A 17,873-nucleotide genomic window follows, 5' to 3' on the forward strand; every position below is an offset into this window, starting at 1 on the left:
AAAGCACATGGTATTGGGGGTAATGTACTGACGGGGATAGAGAACTGGTTGTCAGACAGGAAGCAGAGAGTCGGGATAAACGGGGCCTTTTCAGAACGGCAGGCAGTGACTAGTGGGGTGCCGCAGGGATCAGTGCTGGGACCCCAGCTATTTACAATATACATTAATGATTTAGATGAAGGAATTGAGTGTAATATCTCCAAGTTTGCAGATGACACTAAGCTGGGTGGGCGGTGTGAGCTGTGAGGAGGATGCTAAGAGGCTGCAGGGTGACTTGGACAGGTTAGGTGAGTGGGGCAAATGCATGGCAGATGCAGTATAATGTGGATAAATGTGAGGTTATCCACTTTGGGGGCAAAAACAGGAAGGCAGAATATTATCTGAATGGTGACAGATTAGGAAAAGGGGAGGTGCAACGAGACCTGGGTGTCATGGGACATCAGTCATTGAAAGTTGGCCATGCAGGTACAGCAGGCGGTGAAGAAGGCAAATGGCATGTTGGCCTTCATAGCGAGAGGATTTGAGTATAGGAGCAGGGAGGTCTTACTGCAGTTGTACAGGGCCTTGGTGAGGCCACACCTGGAATATTGTGTTCAGTTTTGGTCTCCTAATCTGAGGAAGGACATTCTTGCAATTGAGGGAGTGCAGCGAAGGTTCACCAGACTGATTCCCGGGATGGCAGGACTGACATATGAAGAAAGACTGGATCGACTGGGCTTATATTCACTGGAGTTTAGAAGAAATAGAGGGGATCTCATAGAAACATATAAAATTCTGACGGGACTGGACAGGTTAGATGCAGGAAGAATGTTCCCGATGTTGGGGAAGTCCAGAACCAGGGCTCACACAGTCTAAGGATAAGGGGTAAGCCATTTAGGACCGAGATGAGGAGAAACTTCTTCACCCAGAGAGTGGTGAACCTGTGGAATTCTCTACCACAGAAAGTTGTTGGGGGCCAGTTCGTTGGATATATTCCAAAGGGAGTTAGATGTGGCCCTTACGGCTAAAGGGATCAGGGGGGTATGGAGAGAAGGCAGGAGTGGGGTACTGAGGGAATGGTCAGCCATGATCATATTGAATGGTGGGGCAGGCTCGAAGGGCCCAATGGCCTGCTCCTGCACCTATTTTCTGTGTTTCTATGTATCTAACCCCGTGCTGTACCTGCACTGGGTGTGTTTGATGGGACAGTGTAGAGGGAGCTTTACTCTGTATCTAACCCCCTGTACCTGCCCTGGGAGTGTTTGATGGGGACAGTGTAGAGGGAGCTTTACTCTGTATCTAACCCCCTGTACCTGCCCTGGGAGTGTTTGATGGGACAGTGTAGAGGGAGCTTTACTCTGTATCTAACCCCGTGCTGTACCTGCCCTGGGAGTGTTTGATGGGACAGTGTCGAGGGAGCTTCACTCTGTATCTAACCCCCTGTACCTGCCCTGGGAGTGTTTGATGGGACAGTGTCGAGGGAGCTTCACTCTGTATCTAACCCCCTGTACCTGCCCTGGGAGTGTTTGATGGGACAGTGTAGAGGGAGCTTTACTCTGTATCTAACCCCCTGTACCTGCCCTGGGAGTGTTTGATGGGTCAGTGTAGAGGGAGCTTTACTCTGTATCTAACCCCCTGTACCTGCCCTGGGAGTGTTTGATGGGACAGTGTAGAGGGAGCTTTACTCTGTATCTAACCCCCTGTACCTGCCCTGGGAGTGTTTGATGGGACAGTGTAGAGGGAGCTTTACTCTGTATCTAACCCCCTGTACCTGCCCTGGGAGTGTTTGATGGGACAGTGTAGAGGGAGCTTTACTCTGTATCTAACCCCCTGTACCTGCCCTGGGAGTGTTTGATGGGACAGTGTAGAGGGAGCTTTACTCTGTATCTAACCCCGTGCTGTACCTGCCCTGGGAGTGTTTGATGGGACAGTGTAGAGGGAGCTTTACCCAGAGGGGGAGAGGTGGAGAATGTTTTTACGCAGCGAGTTGTTGTGATCGGCAACGCGCTGCTTGAAAGCTCGGAGAGAGCAGGCTCGATCGGGACTTTCTAACGGGGAATTGGATAAATACTAGACGGGGGAAATGTCCCGGGGCTGCGGGGGAAGAGCAGGGGGGAGTGTGGGACTGATGGGATCGCTCTCTGACAGAGCCGGCACAGGCTCGACAGGCCCAATGGGATCCTCCTGTGCTGCCTGATTCTATGAATGGAGCCTGTGGTCACTGTAGTAATGTGGGAAACGCGGCAGTCAATTCACGCACAGCAAGCTCCCACACACAGCGATGTGATAATGACCCGGATTAATCTGTTTCAGTGATGTTGGTCGAGGGATAAATATTGGCCCCAGGACACCGGGGAGAACTCCCCCTGCTCTTCTTCCAAATTGTGGCCCCGGGATCTTTTACATCCGCCCGAGAGGGCAGACGGGGGCCTCGGTTTAACGGCTCATCCCGAAAGAGGGCCCCTCCGACAGTGCGGCTCTCCCTCAGTACTGCCCCTCCGACAGTGCGGCACTCCCTCATACTGCCCCTCCGACAGTACGGCACTCCCTCAGTACTGCCCCTCCGACAGTGCGGGGCTCCCTCAGTACTGCCCCTCCGACAGTGCGGGGCTCCCTCAGTACTGCCCCTCCGACAGTACGGCGCTCCCTCAGTACTGCCCCTCCGACAGTACGGCGCTCCCTCAGTACTGCCCCTCCGACAGTACAGCACTCCCTCAGTACTGCCCCTCCGACAGTACAGCACTCCCTCAGTACTGCCCCTCCGACAGTACAGCACTCCCTCAGTACAGCCCCTCCGACAGTACAGCACTCCCTCAGTACAGCCCCTCCGACAGTGCGGCGCTCCCTCAGTACTGCCCCTCCGACAGTACGGCACTCCCTCAGTTACGCCCCTCCGACAGTACAGCACTCCCTCAGTACAGCCCCTCCGACAGTACGGCACTCCCTCAGTACTGCCCCTCCGACAGTGAGGCACTCCCTCAGTACTGCCCCTCCGACAGTGCAGCACTCCCTCAGTACTGCCCCTCCGACAGTGCGGCGCTCCCTCAGTACTGCCCCTCCGACAGTGAGGCACTCCCTCAGTACTGCCCCTCCGACAGTGCGGCACTCCCTCAGTACTGACCCTCCGACAGTGCGGCACTCCCTCAGTACAGCCCCTCCGACAGTACGGCACTCCCTCAGTACTGCCCCCGAGGAGTGTGGGCCTGGTTTATGGGGCTCGAGTCTGGAGGCGAGAGAGAGAGCGTTACCCCACTGAGTCAGCGCGGACACTGTCGAGATTATTCGAGCTTGCGAAGGTGTATGTACATGACTCCACTGGAGAGGGTGAGTGCAAATGCAATCCACGCCAAGGCAAAGCAGTAGCTGAAGCTCCCAGTACTGTCCTGGTGAATGTCCATCACATGCAGGGTGTAAATCAGGGCGGCAGCCATCAGACACAGACCTGCCAAGTCAAAACATCAAGGTCATTCAACGAGACCCTCACCCACAGGGACCGAGAGGCTCCCGTCTCCCTCAGTAACCCACTGACCCTCACCCACAGGGACCGAGAGGCTCCCGTCTACCTCAGTAACCCACTGACCCTCACACACAGGGACCGAGAGGCTCCCGTCTCCCTCAGTAACCCACTGACCCTCACCCACAGGGACCGAGAGGCTCCCGTCTCCCTCAGTAACCCACTGACCCTCACCCACAGGGACCGAGAGGCTCCCGTCTCCCTCAGTAACCCACTGACCCTCACCCACAGGGACCGAGAGGCTCCCGTCTCCCTCAGTAACCCACTGACCCTCACCCACAGGGACCGAGAGGCTCCCGTCTCCCTCAGTAACCCACTGACCCTCACCCACAGGGACCGAGAGGCTCCCGTCTCCCTCAGTAACCCACTGACCCTCACCCACAGGGACCGAGAGGCTCCCGTCTCCCTCAGTAACCCACTGACCCTCACCCACAGGGACCGAGAGGCTCCCGTCTCCCTCAGTAACCCACTGACCCTCACCCACAGGGACCGAGAGGCTCCCGTCTCCCTCAGTAACACACTGACCCTCACCCACAGGGACCGAGAGGCTCCCGTCTCCCTCAGTAACCCACTGACCCTCACCCACAGGGACCGAGAGGCTCCCGTCTCCCTCAGTAACCCACTGACACTCACCCACAGGGACCGAGAGGCTCCCGTCTCCCTCAGTAACCCACTGACCCTCACCCACAGGGACCGAGAGGCTCCCGTCTCCCTCAGTAACCCACTGACCCTCACCCACAGGGACCGAGAGGCTCCCGTCTCCCTCAGTAACCCACTGACCCTCACCCACAGGGACCGAGAGGCTCCCGTCTCCCTCAGTAACCCACTGACCCTCACCCACAGGGACCGAGAGGCTCCCGTCTCCCTCAGTAACCCACTGACCCTCACCCACAGGGACCGAGAGGCTCCCGTCTCCCTCAGTAACCCACTGACCCTCACCCACAGGGACCGAGAGGCTCCCGTCTCCCTCAGTAACCCACTGACCCTCACCCACAGGGACCGAGAGGCTCCCGTCTCCCTCAGTAACCCACTGACCCTCACCCACAGGGACCGAGAGGCTCCCGTCTCCCTCAGTAACCCACTGACCCTCACCCACAGGGACCGAGAGGCTCCCGTCTCCCTCAGTAACCCACTGACCCTCACCCACAGGGACCGAGAGGCTCCCGTCTCCCTCAGTAACCCACTGACCCTCACCCACAGGGACCGAGAGGCTCCCGTCTCCCTCAGTAACCCACTGACCCTCACCCACAGGGACCGAGAGGCTCCCGTCTCCCTCAGTAACCCACTGACCCTCACCCACAGGGACCGAGAGGCTCCCGTCTCCCTCAGTAACCCACTGACCCTCACCCACAGGGACCGAGAGGCTCCCGTCTCCCTCAGTAACCCACTGACCCTCACCCACAGGGACCGAGAGGCTCCCGTCTCCCTCAGTAACCCATTGACCCTCACCCACAGGGACCGAGAGGCTCCTGTCTCCACACACTGAGGGTTAGGGGACGGGAGGGATGGGCTTCGATGGGAGGGTTAGGGGACGGGAGGGATGGGCTTCGATGGGGTTAGGGGACTGGAGGGATGGGCTTCGATGGGAGGGTTAGGGGACGGGAGGGATGGGCTTCGATGGGAGGGTTAGGGGACGGGAGGGATGGGCTTCGATGGGGTTAGGGGACGGGAGGGATGGGCTTCGATGGGAGGGTTAGGGGACGGGAGGGATGGGCTTCGATGGGGTTAGGGGACGGGAGGGATGGGCTTCGATGGGAGGGTTAGGGGACGGGAGGGATGGGCTTCGATGGGAGGGTTAGGGGACGGGAGGGATGGGCTTCGATGGGGTTAGGGGACAGGAGGGATGGGCTTCGATGGGAGGGTTAGGGGACGGGAGGGATGGGCTTCGATGGGGTTAGGGGACGGGAGGGATGGGCTTCGATGGGAGGGTTAGGGGAAGGGAGGGATGGGCTTCGATGGGAGAGTTAAGGGACGGGAGGGATGGGCTTCGATGGGGTTAGGGGACGGGAGGGATGGGCTTCGATGGGAGGGTTAGGGGACGGGAGGGATGGGCTTTGATGGGAGGATTAGGGGACGGGAGGGATGGGATTCGATGGGGTTAGGGGACGGGAGGGATGGGCTTCGATGGGAGGGTTAGGAGACGGGAGGGATGGGCTTCGATGGGAGGGTTAGGGGACGGGAGGGATGGGCTTCGATGGGAGGGTTAGGGGACGGGAGGGATGGGCTTCGATGGGAGGGTTAGGGGACGGGAGGGATGGGCTTCGATGGGAGGGTTAGGGGACGGGAGGGATGGGCTTCGATGGAGTTAGGGGACGGGAGGGATGGGCTTCGATGGGAGGGTTAGGGGACGGGAGGGATGGGCTTCGATGGGAGGGTTAGGGGACGGGAGGGATGGGCTTCGATGGGAGGGTTAGGGGACGGGAGGGATGGGCTTCGATGGAGTTAGGGGACGGGAGGGATGGGCTTCGATGGGAGGGTTAGGAGACGGGAGGGATGGGCTTCGATGGGAGGGTTAGGGGACGGGAGGGATGGGCTTCGATGGGAGGGTTAGGGGACGGGAGGGATGGGCTTCGATGGGAGGGTTAGGGGACGGGAGGGATGGGCTTCGATGGAGTTAGGGGACGGGAGGGATGGGCTTCGATGGGAGGGTTAGGGGACGGGAGGGATGGGCTTTGATGGGGTTATGGGACAGGAGGGATGGGCTTCGATGGGAGAGTTAGGGGACGGGAGGGATGGGCTTCGATGGGAGGGTTAGGGGACGGGAGGGATGGGCTTCGATGGGAGGGTTAGGGGACTGGAGAGATGGGCTTCGATGGGAGGGTTAGGGGACGGGAGGGATGGGCTTCGATGGGGTTAGGGGACGGGAGGGATGGGCTTCGATGGGAGGGTTAGGGGACGGGAGGGATGGGCTTCGATGGGAGGGTTAGGGTACGGGAGGTATGGGCTTCGATGGGAGGGTTAGGGGACGGGAGGGATGGGCTTCGATGGGAGGGTTAGGGGACGGGAGGGATGGGCTTCGATGGGAGGGTTAGGGTACGGGAGGTATGGGCTTCGATGGGAGGGTTAGGGTATGGGAGGGATGGGCTTCGATGGGAGGGTTAGGGTATGGGAGGGATGGGCTTCGATGGGAGGGTTAGGGGACGGGAGGGATGGGCTTCGATGGGGTTAGGGGACGGGAGGGATGGGCTTCGATGGGGGAGTTAGGGGACGGGAGGGATGGGCTTCGATGGGGGAGTTAGGGGACGGGAGGGATGGGCTTAGGGGACAAGTGTCTCACCTGCAAAGATCTGGAAGAGGCCTGTGGCGTAGAACAGGCTCCCCCTTCGAAGTGTGTAGAGCTGACAGAGAAAGATCACGAAGGAGGCAGTCGAGAACATGACAGCGATAACCATTGAGGCTTGCACCGCGTGGAGCCACTCTGAGGGAGAAAAGACTGGGTTAGATAATGTGCCAGTACTGAGGGAGTGTCGGAGGGGCAGTACTGAGCGAGTGTCGGAGGGGCAGTACTGAGCGAGTGTCGGAGGGGCAGTACTGAGGGAGTGTCGGAGGGGCAGTACTGAGGGAGCGTCGGAGGGGCAGTACTGAGGGAGCGTCGGAGGGGCAGTACTGAGGGAGTGTCGGAGGGGCAGTACTGAGCGAGTGTCGGAGGGGCAGTACTGAGGGAGTGTCGGAGGGGCAGTACTGAGGGAGTGCCGTACTGCACTGTCGGAGGGGCAGTACTGAGGGAGTGCCGTACTGTCGGAGGGGCAGTACTGAGGGAGTGCCGCACTGTCGGAGGGGCAGTACTGAGGGAGTGCCGTACTGTCGGAGGGGCAGTACTGAGGGAGCGCCGTACTGCACTGTCGGAGGGGCAGTACTGAGGGAGTGCCGTACTGTCGGAGGGGCAGTACTGAGGGAGTGCCGTACTGTCGGAGGGGCAGTACTGAGGGAGTGCCGTACTGTCGGAGGGGCAGTACTGAGGGAGCCCCGCACTGTCGGAGGGGCAGTACTGAGGGAGTGCCGTACTGCGCTGTCGGAGGGGCAGCACTGAGGGAGCGCCGTACTGTCGGAGGGGCAGTACTGAGGGAGTGCCGCACTGTCGGAGGGGCAGTACTGAGGGAGTGCCGCACTGTCGGAGGGGCAGTACTGAGGGAGCGCCGTACTGTCGGAGGGGCAGTACTGAGGGAGTGCCGTACTGTCGGAGGGGCAGTACTGAGGGAGTGCCGTACTGCGCTGTCGGAGGGGCAGTACTGAGGGAGTGCCATACTGCGCTGTCGGAGGGGCAGTACTGAGGGAGTGCCGTACTGCGCTGTCGGAGGGGCAGTACTGAGGGAGTGCCGTACTGTCGGAGGGGCAGTGCTGAGGGAGTGCCGCACTGCGCTGTCAGAGGGGCAGTACTGAGGGAGTGCCGTACTGTCGGAGGGACAGTACTGAGGGAGTGCCGTACTGTCGGAGGGACAGTACTGAGGAGTGCCGTACTGTCGGAGGGACAGTACTGAGGGAGTGCCGTACTGTCGGAGGGGCAGTACTGAGGGAGTGCCGCACTGCGCTGTCGGAGGGACAGTACTGAGGGAGTGCCGTACTGTCGGAGGGACAGTACTGAGGAGTGCCGTACTGTCGGAGGGACAGTACTGAGGGAGTGCCGTACTGTCGGAGGGGCAGTACTGAGGGAGTGCCGCACTGCGCTGTCGGAGGGACAGTACTGAGGGTGTGCCGTACTGTCGGAGGGACAGTACTGAGGGAGTGCTGTACTGTCGGAGGGTCAGTACTGAGGGAGTGCCGCACTGTCGGAGGGGCAGTACTGAGGGAGCGCCGCACTGCCAGAGGGGCAGTACTCAGGGAGCCCCGCACTGTCAGAGGGGCAGTACTGAGGGAGCCCCGCACTGTCAGAGGGGCAGTACTGAGGGAGCCCCGCACTGTCAGAGGGGCGGTACTGAGGGAGTGCCGCACTGTCAGAGGGGCAGTACTGAGGGAGTGCCGCACTGTCAGAGGGGCGGTACTGAGGGAGTGCCGCACTGTCAGAGGGGCAGTACTGAGGGAGTGCCGCACTGTCGGAGGGGCAGTACTGAGGGAGCCCCGCACTGTCAGAGGGGCGGTACTGAGGGAGTGCATGTGAGGGGGCTTGACCGGGTAGATGCAGGGAGGGTGTTTCCCCCCCGCCCCGGGGCTGGGGAGACTGGAACCAGGGGTCACACAGTCTCAGGATAAGGGGGCGGCCATTGAGGACGGAGATGAGGAGGGATTTCTTCACTCGGAGGGGGGTGAACTCTGGAATTCTCTGCCCCAGAGGGCTGTGGAGGCTCAGTTGTTGAGGCTGAGATCGAGAGATTTTTGGGGTCGAGGGGAAAGCGAGGGATCGGGCGGGAGAGCGGGGCTGAGGTCAACGATCGGACGCGATCTCATTGGATGGCGGAGCTGGCTCGAGGGGCCGAATGGCCCACTCCTGCTCCCGATTTAATTTAAAATGATGAATCTCGAAACGAGAAATCTCAGAATGAATAGTCAGCCTGGATTCCAGAGGGGAAAGTCTTGCTTGACCAACCGCATTGAATTTGTTGAAGAGGTAACAGAGACAGTCGACAAGGGTCATGCAGTCGATGTAATGTATCGGGATTTTCAGAAGGCCTTCGATAAGGTGTCCCATCCCTGGCTGGTGGACAAGGTCAGAGAACGGGGAGTCAGGGGACAAGCAGCAGAATGGATCGCTGGCTGGCTTCAAGACAGAAAGCAGAGAGTCGGGGCAAAGGGGAACTCTTCACAGTGGCAGAAGGTGGGGAGTGGGATCAGCACACTGGGACCGCTGTTGTTCACAATTTACATCAACGCTTTCTAAATCTGCGGGTGACATCAAATTGGTGTGTGTGGGGGGGTCACTGAGGACACTGCGACAAATTACCGGACATTAATAAACTTGCAGAATGTGCATGCCATTGGCCAATCAAGTTCAACACAGATAAATGGTCGGAAGAATGGGGAGGTTACGTATTACTTGTCGGGGGTAGAGGAACAAAGGAATCTCGTGGTACAGATACACAAGTCGCGAAACGTTGCAACACAGGTTAGAAAAGCCATACAAAGCAAACCAGGAACTGGGGTTTATTTCTAGAGGAACAGAATTGAAAAGTGGGGGAATTAAGCTGAACCTGTATCGAACCTTGGTTAGACCACACTGGGAGCACCGTGCACAGTTCTGGTCTCCATATACCTGGGTTACACCACACTGGGAGCACCGTGCACAGTTCTGGTCTCCATATCCCTGGGTTAGACCACACTGGGAGCACCGTGCACAGTTCTGCTCTCCATATACCTGGGTTAGACCACACTGGGAGCACCGTGCACAGTTCTGGTCTCCATATACCTGGGATAGACCACACTGGGAGCACCGTGCACAGTTCTGCTCTCCATATACCTGGGTTAGACCACACTGGGAGCACCGTGCACAGTTCTGGTCTCCATATACCTGGGATAGACCACACTGGGAGCACCGTGCACAGTTCTGGTCTCCATATACCATGGTTATACCACACTGGGAGCACCGTGCACAGTTCTGCTCTCCATATACCTGGGTTAGACCACACTGGGAGCACCGTGCACAGTTCTGGTCTCCATATACCTGGGTTAGACCACACTGGGAGCACCGTGCACAGTTCTGGTCTCCATATACCTGGGTTAGACCACACTGGGAGCACCGTGCACAGTTCTGGTCTCCATATACCTGGGTTAGACCACACTGGGAGCACCGTGCACAGTTCTGGTCTCCATATCCCTGGGTTAGACCACACTGGGAGCACCGTGCACAGTTCTGCTCTCCATATACCTGGGTTAGACCACACTGGGAGCACCGTGCACAGTTCTGCTCTCCATATACCTGGGTTAGACCACACTGGGAGCACCGTGCACAGTTCTGGTCTCCATATACCTGGGTTAGACCACACTGGGAGCACCGTGCACAGTTCTGGTCTCCATATACCTGGGTTAGACCAAACTGGGAGCACCGTGCACAGTTCTGGTCTCCATATACCCGGGTTAGACCACACTGGGAGCACCGTGCACAGTTCTGCTCTCCATATACCTGGGTTAGACCACACTCGGAGCACCGTGCACAGTTCTGGTCTCCATATACCTGGGTTAGACCACACTCGGAGCACCGTGCACAGTTCTGGTCTCCATATACCTGGGTTAGACCACACTGGGAGCACCGTGCACAGTTCTGGTCTCCATATCCCTGGGTTAGACCACACTTGGAGCACCGTGCACAGTTCTGGTCTCCATATCCCTGGGTTAGACCACACTGGGAGCACCGTGCACAGTTCTGGTCTCCATATACCTGGGTTAGAACATACTGGGAGCACCGTGCACAGTTCTGGTCTCCATATACCTGGGTTAGACCACACTGGGAGCACCGTGCACAGTTCTGGTCTCCATATACCTGGGTTAGACCACACTGGGAGCACCGTGCACAGTTCTGGTCTCCATATACCTGGGTTAGACCACACTGGGAGCACCGTGCACAGTTCTGGTCTCCATATCCCCGGGTTAGACCACACTTGGAGCACTGTGCACAGTTCTGGTCTCCATATACCTGGGTTAGACCACACTGGGAGCACCGTGCACAGTTCTGGTCTCCATATACCTGGGTTAGACCACACTGGGAGCACCGTGCACAGTTCTGGTCTCCATATCCCTGGGTTAGACCACACTGGGAGCACCGTGCACAGTTCTGGTCTCCATATACCTGGGTTAGAACATACTGGGAGCACCGTGCACAGTTCTGGTCTCCATATACCTGGGTTAGACCACACTGGGAGCACCGTGCACAGTTCTGGTCTCCATATACCTGGGCTAGACCACACTGGGAGCACCGTGCACAGTTCTGGTCTCCATATACCTGGGTTAGACCACACTGGGAGCACCGTGCACAGTTCTGGTCTCCATATCCCCGGGTTAGACCACACTTGGAGCACTGTGCACAGTTCTGGTCTCCATATACCTGGGTTAGACCACACTGGGAGCACCGTGCACAGTTCTGGTCTCCATATACCTGGGTTAGACCACACTGGGAGCACCGTGCACAGTTCTGCTCTCCATATACCTGGGTTAGACCACACTTGGAGCACCGTGCACAGTTCTGGTCTCCATATACCTGGGTTAGACCACACTGGGAGCACCGTGCACAGTTCTGGTCTCCAGATACCTGGGTTAGACCACACTTGGAGCACCGTGCACAGTTCTGGTCTCCATATCCCTGGGTTAGACCACACTGGGAGCACCGTGCACAGTTCTGGTCTCCATATACCTGGGTTAGAACACACTGGGAGCACCGTGCACAGTTCTGGTCTCCATATACCTGGGTTAGACCACACTGGGAGCACCGTGCACAGTTCTGGTCTCCATATACCTGGGTTAGACCACACTGGGAGCACCGTGCACAGTTCTGGTCTCCATATACCTGGGTTAGACCACACTGGGAGCACCGTGCACAGTTCTGGTCTCCATATCCCCGGGTTAGACCACACTTGGAGCACTGTGCACAGTTCTGGTCTCCATATACCTGGGTTAGACCACACTGGGAGCACCGTGCACAGTTCTGGTCTCCATATACCTGGGTTAGACCACACTGGGAGCACCGTGCACAGTTCTGCTCTCCATATACCTGGGTTAGACCACACTTGGAGCACCGTGCACAGTTCTGGTCTCCATATACCTGGGTTAGACCACACTGGGATCACCTTGCACAGTTCTGGTCTCCAGATACCTGGGTTAGACCACACTTGGAGCACCGTGCACAGTTCTGGTCTCCATATACCTGGGTTAGACCACACTTGGAGCACCGTGCACAGTTCTGGTCTCCATATACCTGGGTTAGACCACACTTGGAGCACCGTGCACAGTTCTGGTCTCCTTATACCTGGGTTAGACCACACTGGGAGCACCGTGCACAGTTCTGGTCTCCATATACCTGGGTTAGACCACACTTGGAGCACCGTGCACAGTTCTGGTCTCCATATACCTGGGTTAGACTACACTGGGAGCACCGTGCACAGTTCTGGTCTCCATATACCTGGGTTAGACCACACTTGGAGCACCGTGCACAGTTCTGGTCTCCATATACCTGGGTTAGACCACACTGGGAGCACCGTGCACAGTTCTGGTCTCCATATACCTGGGTTAGACCACACTGGGAGCACCGTGCACAGTTCTGGTCTCCATATACCTGGGTTAGACCACACTTGGAGCACCGTGCACAGTTCTGGTCTCCATATACCTGGGTTAGACCACACTGGGAGCACCGTGCACAGTTCTGGTCTCCATATATCTGGGTTAGACCACACTTGGAGCACCGTGCACAGTTCTGGTCTCCATATACCTGGGTTAGACCACACTTGGAGCACCGTGCACAGTTCTGGTCTCCATATACCTGGGTTAGACCACACTGGGAGCACCGTGCACAGTTCTGGTCTCCAGATACCTGGGTTAGACCACACTTGGAGCACCGTGCACAGTTCTGGTCTCCATATCCCTGGGTTAGACCACACTGGGAGCACCGTGCACAGTTCTGGTCTCCATATACCTGGGTTAGAACACACTGGGAGCACCGTGCACAGTTCTGGTCTCCATATACCTGGGTTAGACCACACTGGGAGCACCGTGCACAGTTCTGGTCTCCATATACCTGGGTTAGACCACACTGGGAGCACCGTGCACAGTTCTGGTCTCCATATACCTGGGTTAGACCACACTGGGAGCACCGTGCACAGTTCTGGTCTCCATATCCCCGGGTTAGACCACACTTGGAGCACTGTGCACAGTTCTGGTCTCCATATACCTGGGTTAGACCACACTGGGAGCACCGTGCACAGTTCTGGTCTACATATACCTGGGTTAGACCACACTGGGAGCACCGTGCACAGTTCTGGTCTCCATATACCTGGGTTAGACCACACTTGGAGCACCGTGCACAGTTCTGGTCTCCATATACCTGGGTTAGACCACACTGGGATCACCTTGCACAGTTCTGGTCTCCAGATACCTGGGTTAGACCACACTTGGAGCACCGTGCACAGTTCTGGTCTCCATATACCTGGGTTAGACCACACTTGGAGCACCGTGCACAGTTCTGGTCTCCATATACCTGGGTTAGACCACACTTGGAGCACCGTGCACAGTTCTGGTCTCCTTATACCTGGGTTAGACCACACTGGGAGCACCGTGCACAGTTCTGGTCTCCATATACCTGGGTTAGACCACACTTGGAGCACCGTGCACAGTTCTGGTCTCCATATACCTGGGTTAGACTACACTGGGAGCACCGTGCACAGTTCTGGTCTCCATATACCTGGGTTAGACCACACTTGGAGCACCGTGCACAGTTCTGGTCTCCATATACCTGGGTTAGACCACACTGGGAGCACCGTGCACAGTTCTGGTCTCCATATACCTGGGTTAGACCACACTGGGAGCACCGTGCACAGTTCTGGTCTCCATATACCTGGGTTAGACCACACTTGGAGCACCGTGCACAGTTCTGGTCTCCATATACCTGGGTTAGACCACACTGGGAGCACCGTGCACAGTTCTGGTCTCCATATACCTGGGTTAGACCACACTGGGAGCACCGTGCACAGTTCTGGTCTCCATATACCTGGGTTAGACCACACTGGGAGCACCGTGCACAGTTCTGGTCTCCATATACCAGGGTTAGACCACACTGGGAGCACCGTGCACAGTTCTGGTCTCCATATACCTGGGTTAGACCACACTTGGAGCACCGTGCACAGTTCTGGTCTCCATATACCTGGGTTAGACCACACTTGGAGCACCGTGCACAGTTCTGGTCACCATATTATAAAAAGAATATGGAGGCACTGGAGCGGGTGCAGAGAAGATTGACAAGGACGGCACCAGAAATGCGAGGGTGTACAGATCAGGAAAGGATGAACAGGCCGGGTCTCTTGTCTCTAGAAAAGCAAAGGTTGAGGGGTGATCTAATAGAGGTCTTTCAAATGATGAAAGGGTTTGATCGAGTGGATATAGAGAGAATGTTTCCACTTGTGGGGAAGAGCATAACTAGAGGCCATCAATAATAAGACAGTCACGAATAAATCCAATGGGGAATTCAGGAGAAACTTCTTTACCCAGAGAGTGCTGAGAATGTGGAACTCGCTGCCACAGGGAGTGGTTGAGGCGAATAGTATCGAGGCATTTAAGGGGAAGGCTGGACAAGAGAATGAGGGAGAAGGGACTAGAGGGTGAGTGAGATGAGGAACGACAGGAGATGGCGCGAGTGGGACAAAAACACCGGCATTGACTGGTTGGGGCGTATATCCCGTGTAAACATCGAGCGTCCCACATTGACCACATTTTGTGTGAAGCTGTCTTTTCACGAACTTCTCTCCTGGACGGCCTGGCTCTGATTTTAAGGAGATGTCCCGCTTGTCCTAGACCCCCTCCACCGCCCAGCGGATAAACCCCCTCATCGATTCCTGACACAATCTGAAATACCTCGATCAACTCAACCCTTTAACCTTCCATATCCCACACCAGAGAACCACAGGAATTTACCGCGCAGGAGGAGTCCATCACGGCCGACCGAGAGCCGTCCCGGCCTAATCCCGCTTTCCGCGCTCTGGCTCCCTCGCCCTGTAGCATACGGCACTTCAAGGTGCACTGCCTGCTGTGGTGAGGGTTTCTGCCTCGAACGCCCTTTCAGGCCGTGAGTTCCGTCCCAGACCCTGAGACCCTGCCCCAGACCCCCACCCCCCTCTGGGTGAAGACATTTCCCCCTCTAAACCCCCCCCCCCCCCCAATTAATGTCAATCCATGCCCCCTGGTTGTTGACCCCTCTGCCAAGGGAAACAGGTCCGTCCTATCCACTCTATCCAGGCCCCCCTCATCATTTTATACACCTCAATCAGGTCTCCCCTCAGCCTCCTCTGTTCCAAAGTAAACAACCCCAGCCTATCCAATCTTTCCTCATCGCTAAAATTCTCCAGTCCCGGCAACATCCTGGTAAATCTCCTCTGTACCCTCTCCAGTGCAACATCCTGGTAAATCTCCTCTGTACCCTCTCTAGTGCAACATCCTGGTAAATCTCCTCTGTACCCTCTCTAGTGCAACATCCTGGTAAATCTCCTCTGTACCCTCTCCAGTGCAACATCCTGGTAAATCTCCTCTGTACCCTCTCTAGTGCAACATCCTGGTAAATCTCCTCTGTACCCTCTCCAGTGCAACATCCTGGTAAATCTCCTCTGTACCCTCTCTAGTGCAACATCCTGGTAAATCTCCTCTGTACCCTCTCCAGTGCAACATCCTGGTAAATCTCCTCTGTACCCTCTCTAGTGCAACATCCTGGTAAATCTCCTCTGTACCCTCTCCAGTGCAACATCCTAGTAAATCTCCTCTGTACCCTCTCCAGTGCAACATCCTGGTAAATCTCCTCTGTACCCTCTCCAGTACAACATCCGAGTAAATCTCCTCTGTACCCTCTCCAGTGCAACATCCTGGTAAATCTCCTCTGTACCCTCTCCAGTGCAACATCCTGGTAAATCTCCTCTGTACCCTCTCCAGTGCAACATCCTGGTAAATCTCCTCTGTACCCTCTCTAGTGCAACATCCTAGTAAATCTCCTCTGTACCCTCTCCAGTGCAACATCCTGGTAAATCTCCTCTGTACCCTCTCCAGTACAACATCCTAGTAAATCTCCTCTGTACTCTCTCTAGTGCAACATCCTGGTAAATCTAGTGCTGTTGCTGTTGCTGTTGGGGAGGATTTAAACTAATATGGCAGGGGGATGGGAACCAATGCAGGGAGACAGAGGGAAACAAAAAGGAGGCAAAAGCAAAAGACAGAAAGGAGATGAGGAAAAGTGGAGGGCAGAAAAACCCAAGGCAAAGAACAAAAAGGGCCATTGTACAGCAAAATTCTAAAAGGACAAAGGGTGTTAAAAAAACAAGCCTGAAGGCTTTGTGTCTTCATGCAAGGAGTATCCGCAATAAGGTGGATGAATTAACTGTGCAAATAGATGTTAACAAATATGATGTGATTGGGATTACGGAGACGTGGCTCCAGGATGATCAGGGCTGGGAACTCAACATCCAGGGGTATTCAACATTCAGGAAGGATAGAAGAAAAGGAAAAGGAGGTGGGGTAGCATTGCTGGTTAAAGAGGAGATTAACGCAATAGTTAGGAAAGACATTAGCTTGGATGATGTGGAATCTATATGGGTAGAGCTGCAGAACACCAAAGGGCAAAGAACGTTAGTAGGAGTTGTGTACAGACCTCCAAACAGTAGTAGTGATGTTGGGGAGGGCATCAAACAGGAAATTAGGAGTCCATGCAATAAAGGTGTAGCAGTTATAATGGGTGACTTTAATATGCACATAGATTGGGCTAACCAAACTGGAAGCAATACGGTGGAGGAGGATTTCCTGGAGTGCATAAGGGATGGTTTTCTAGACCAATATGTCGAGGAACCAACTAGGGGGGAGGCCATCTTAGACTGGGTGTTGTGTAATGAGAGAGGATTAATTAGCAATCTCGTTGTGCGAGGCCCCTTGGGGAAGAGTGACCATAATATGGTGGAATTCTGCATTAGGATGGAGAATGAAACAGTTAATTCAGAGATCATGGTCCAGAACTTAAAGAAGGGTAACTTTGAAGGTATGAGGCGTGAATTGGCTAGGATAGATTGGCGAATGATACTGAAGGGGTTGACTGTGGGTGGGCAATGGCAGACATTTAGAGACCGCATGGATGAACTACAACAATTGTACATTCCTGTCTGGCGTAAAAATAAAAAAGGGAAGGTGGCTCAACCGTGGCTATCGAGGGAAATCAGGGATAGTATTAAAGCCAAGGAAGTGGCATACAAATTGGCCAGAAATAGCAGCGAACCCAGAGACTGGGAGAAATTTAGAACTCAGCAGAGGAGGACAAAGGGTTTGATTAGGGCAGGGAAAATGGAGTACGAGAAGAAGCTTGCAGGGAACATTAAGGCGGATTGCAAAAGTTTCTATAGGTATGTAAAGAGAAAAAGGTTAGTAAAGACAAACGTAGGTCCCCTGCAGTCAGAATCAGGGGAAGTCATAACGGGGAACAAAGAAATGGCGGACCAATTGAACAAGTACTTTGGTTCAGTATTCACTAAGGAGGACACAAACAACCTTCCGGATATAAAAGGGGTCGGAGGGTCTAGTAAGAAGGAGGAACTGAGGGAAATCTTTATTAGTTGGGAAATTGTGTTGGGGAAATTGATGGGATTGAAGGCCGATAAATCCCCAGGGCCTGATGGACTGCATCCCAGAGTACTTAAGGAGGTAACCTTGGAAATAGCGGATGCATTGACAGTCATTTTCCAACATTCCATTGACTCTGGATCAGTTCCTATGGAGTGGAGGGTAG

At 55.8% G+C, this 17,873-nt stretch overlaps 1 protein-coding gene across 1 annotated transcript in view; it reads right to left on the reverse strand.

The window, feature by feature from the left end:
• Positions 1–3,181: 3,181 nt before the first annotated feature.
• LOC139258423 (peripheral myelin protein 22-like) overlaps positions 3,182–17,873 on the reverse strand; it is a 101,475-nt gene continuing 86,783 nt past the window's right edge. Inside the window, exons 4-5 of the mRNA XM_070874776.1 lie at positions 6,771–6,911; positions 3,182–3,421 (exon numbers count right to left, since the gene is read on the reverse strand). Of these exons, the coding sequence (XP_070730877.1) occupies positions 3,258–3,421; positions 6,771–6,911 (305 nt within the window). The 3' untranslated portion in view covers positions 3,182–3,257. The remainder of the gene's footprint in view (positions 3,422–6,770; positions 6,912–17,873) is intronic.

This window comes from Pristiophorus japonicus, unplaced genomic scaffold (genome assembly GCF_044704955.1).
Source record: "Pristiophorus japonicus isolate sPriJap1 unplaced genomic scaffold, sPriJap1.hap1 HAP1_SCAFFOLD_972, whole genome shotgun sequence".
NCBI classification, from domain to species: domain Eukaryota; kingdom Metazoa; phylum Chordata; class Chondrichthyes; family Pristiophoridae; genus Pristiophorus; species Pristiophorus japonicus.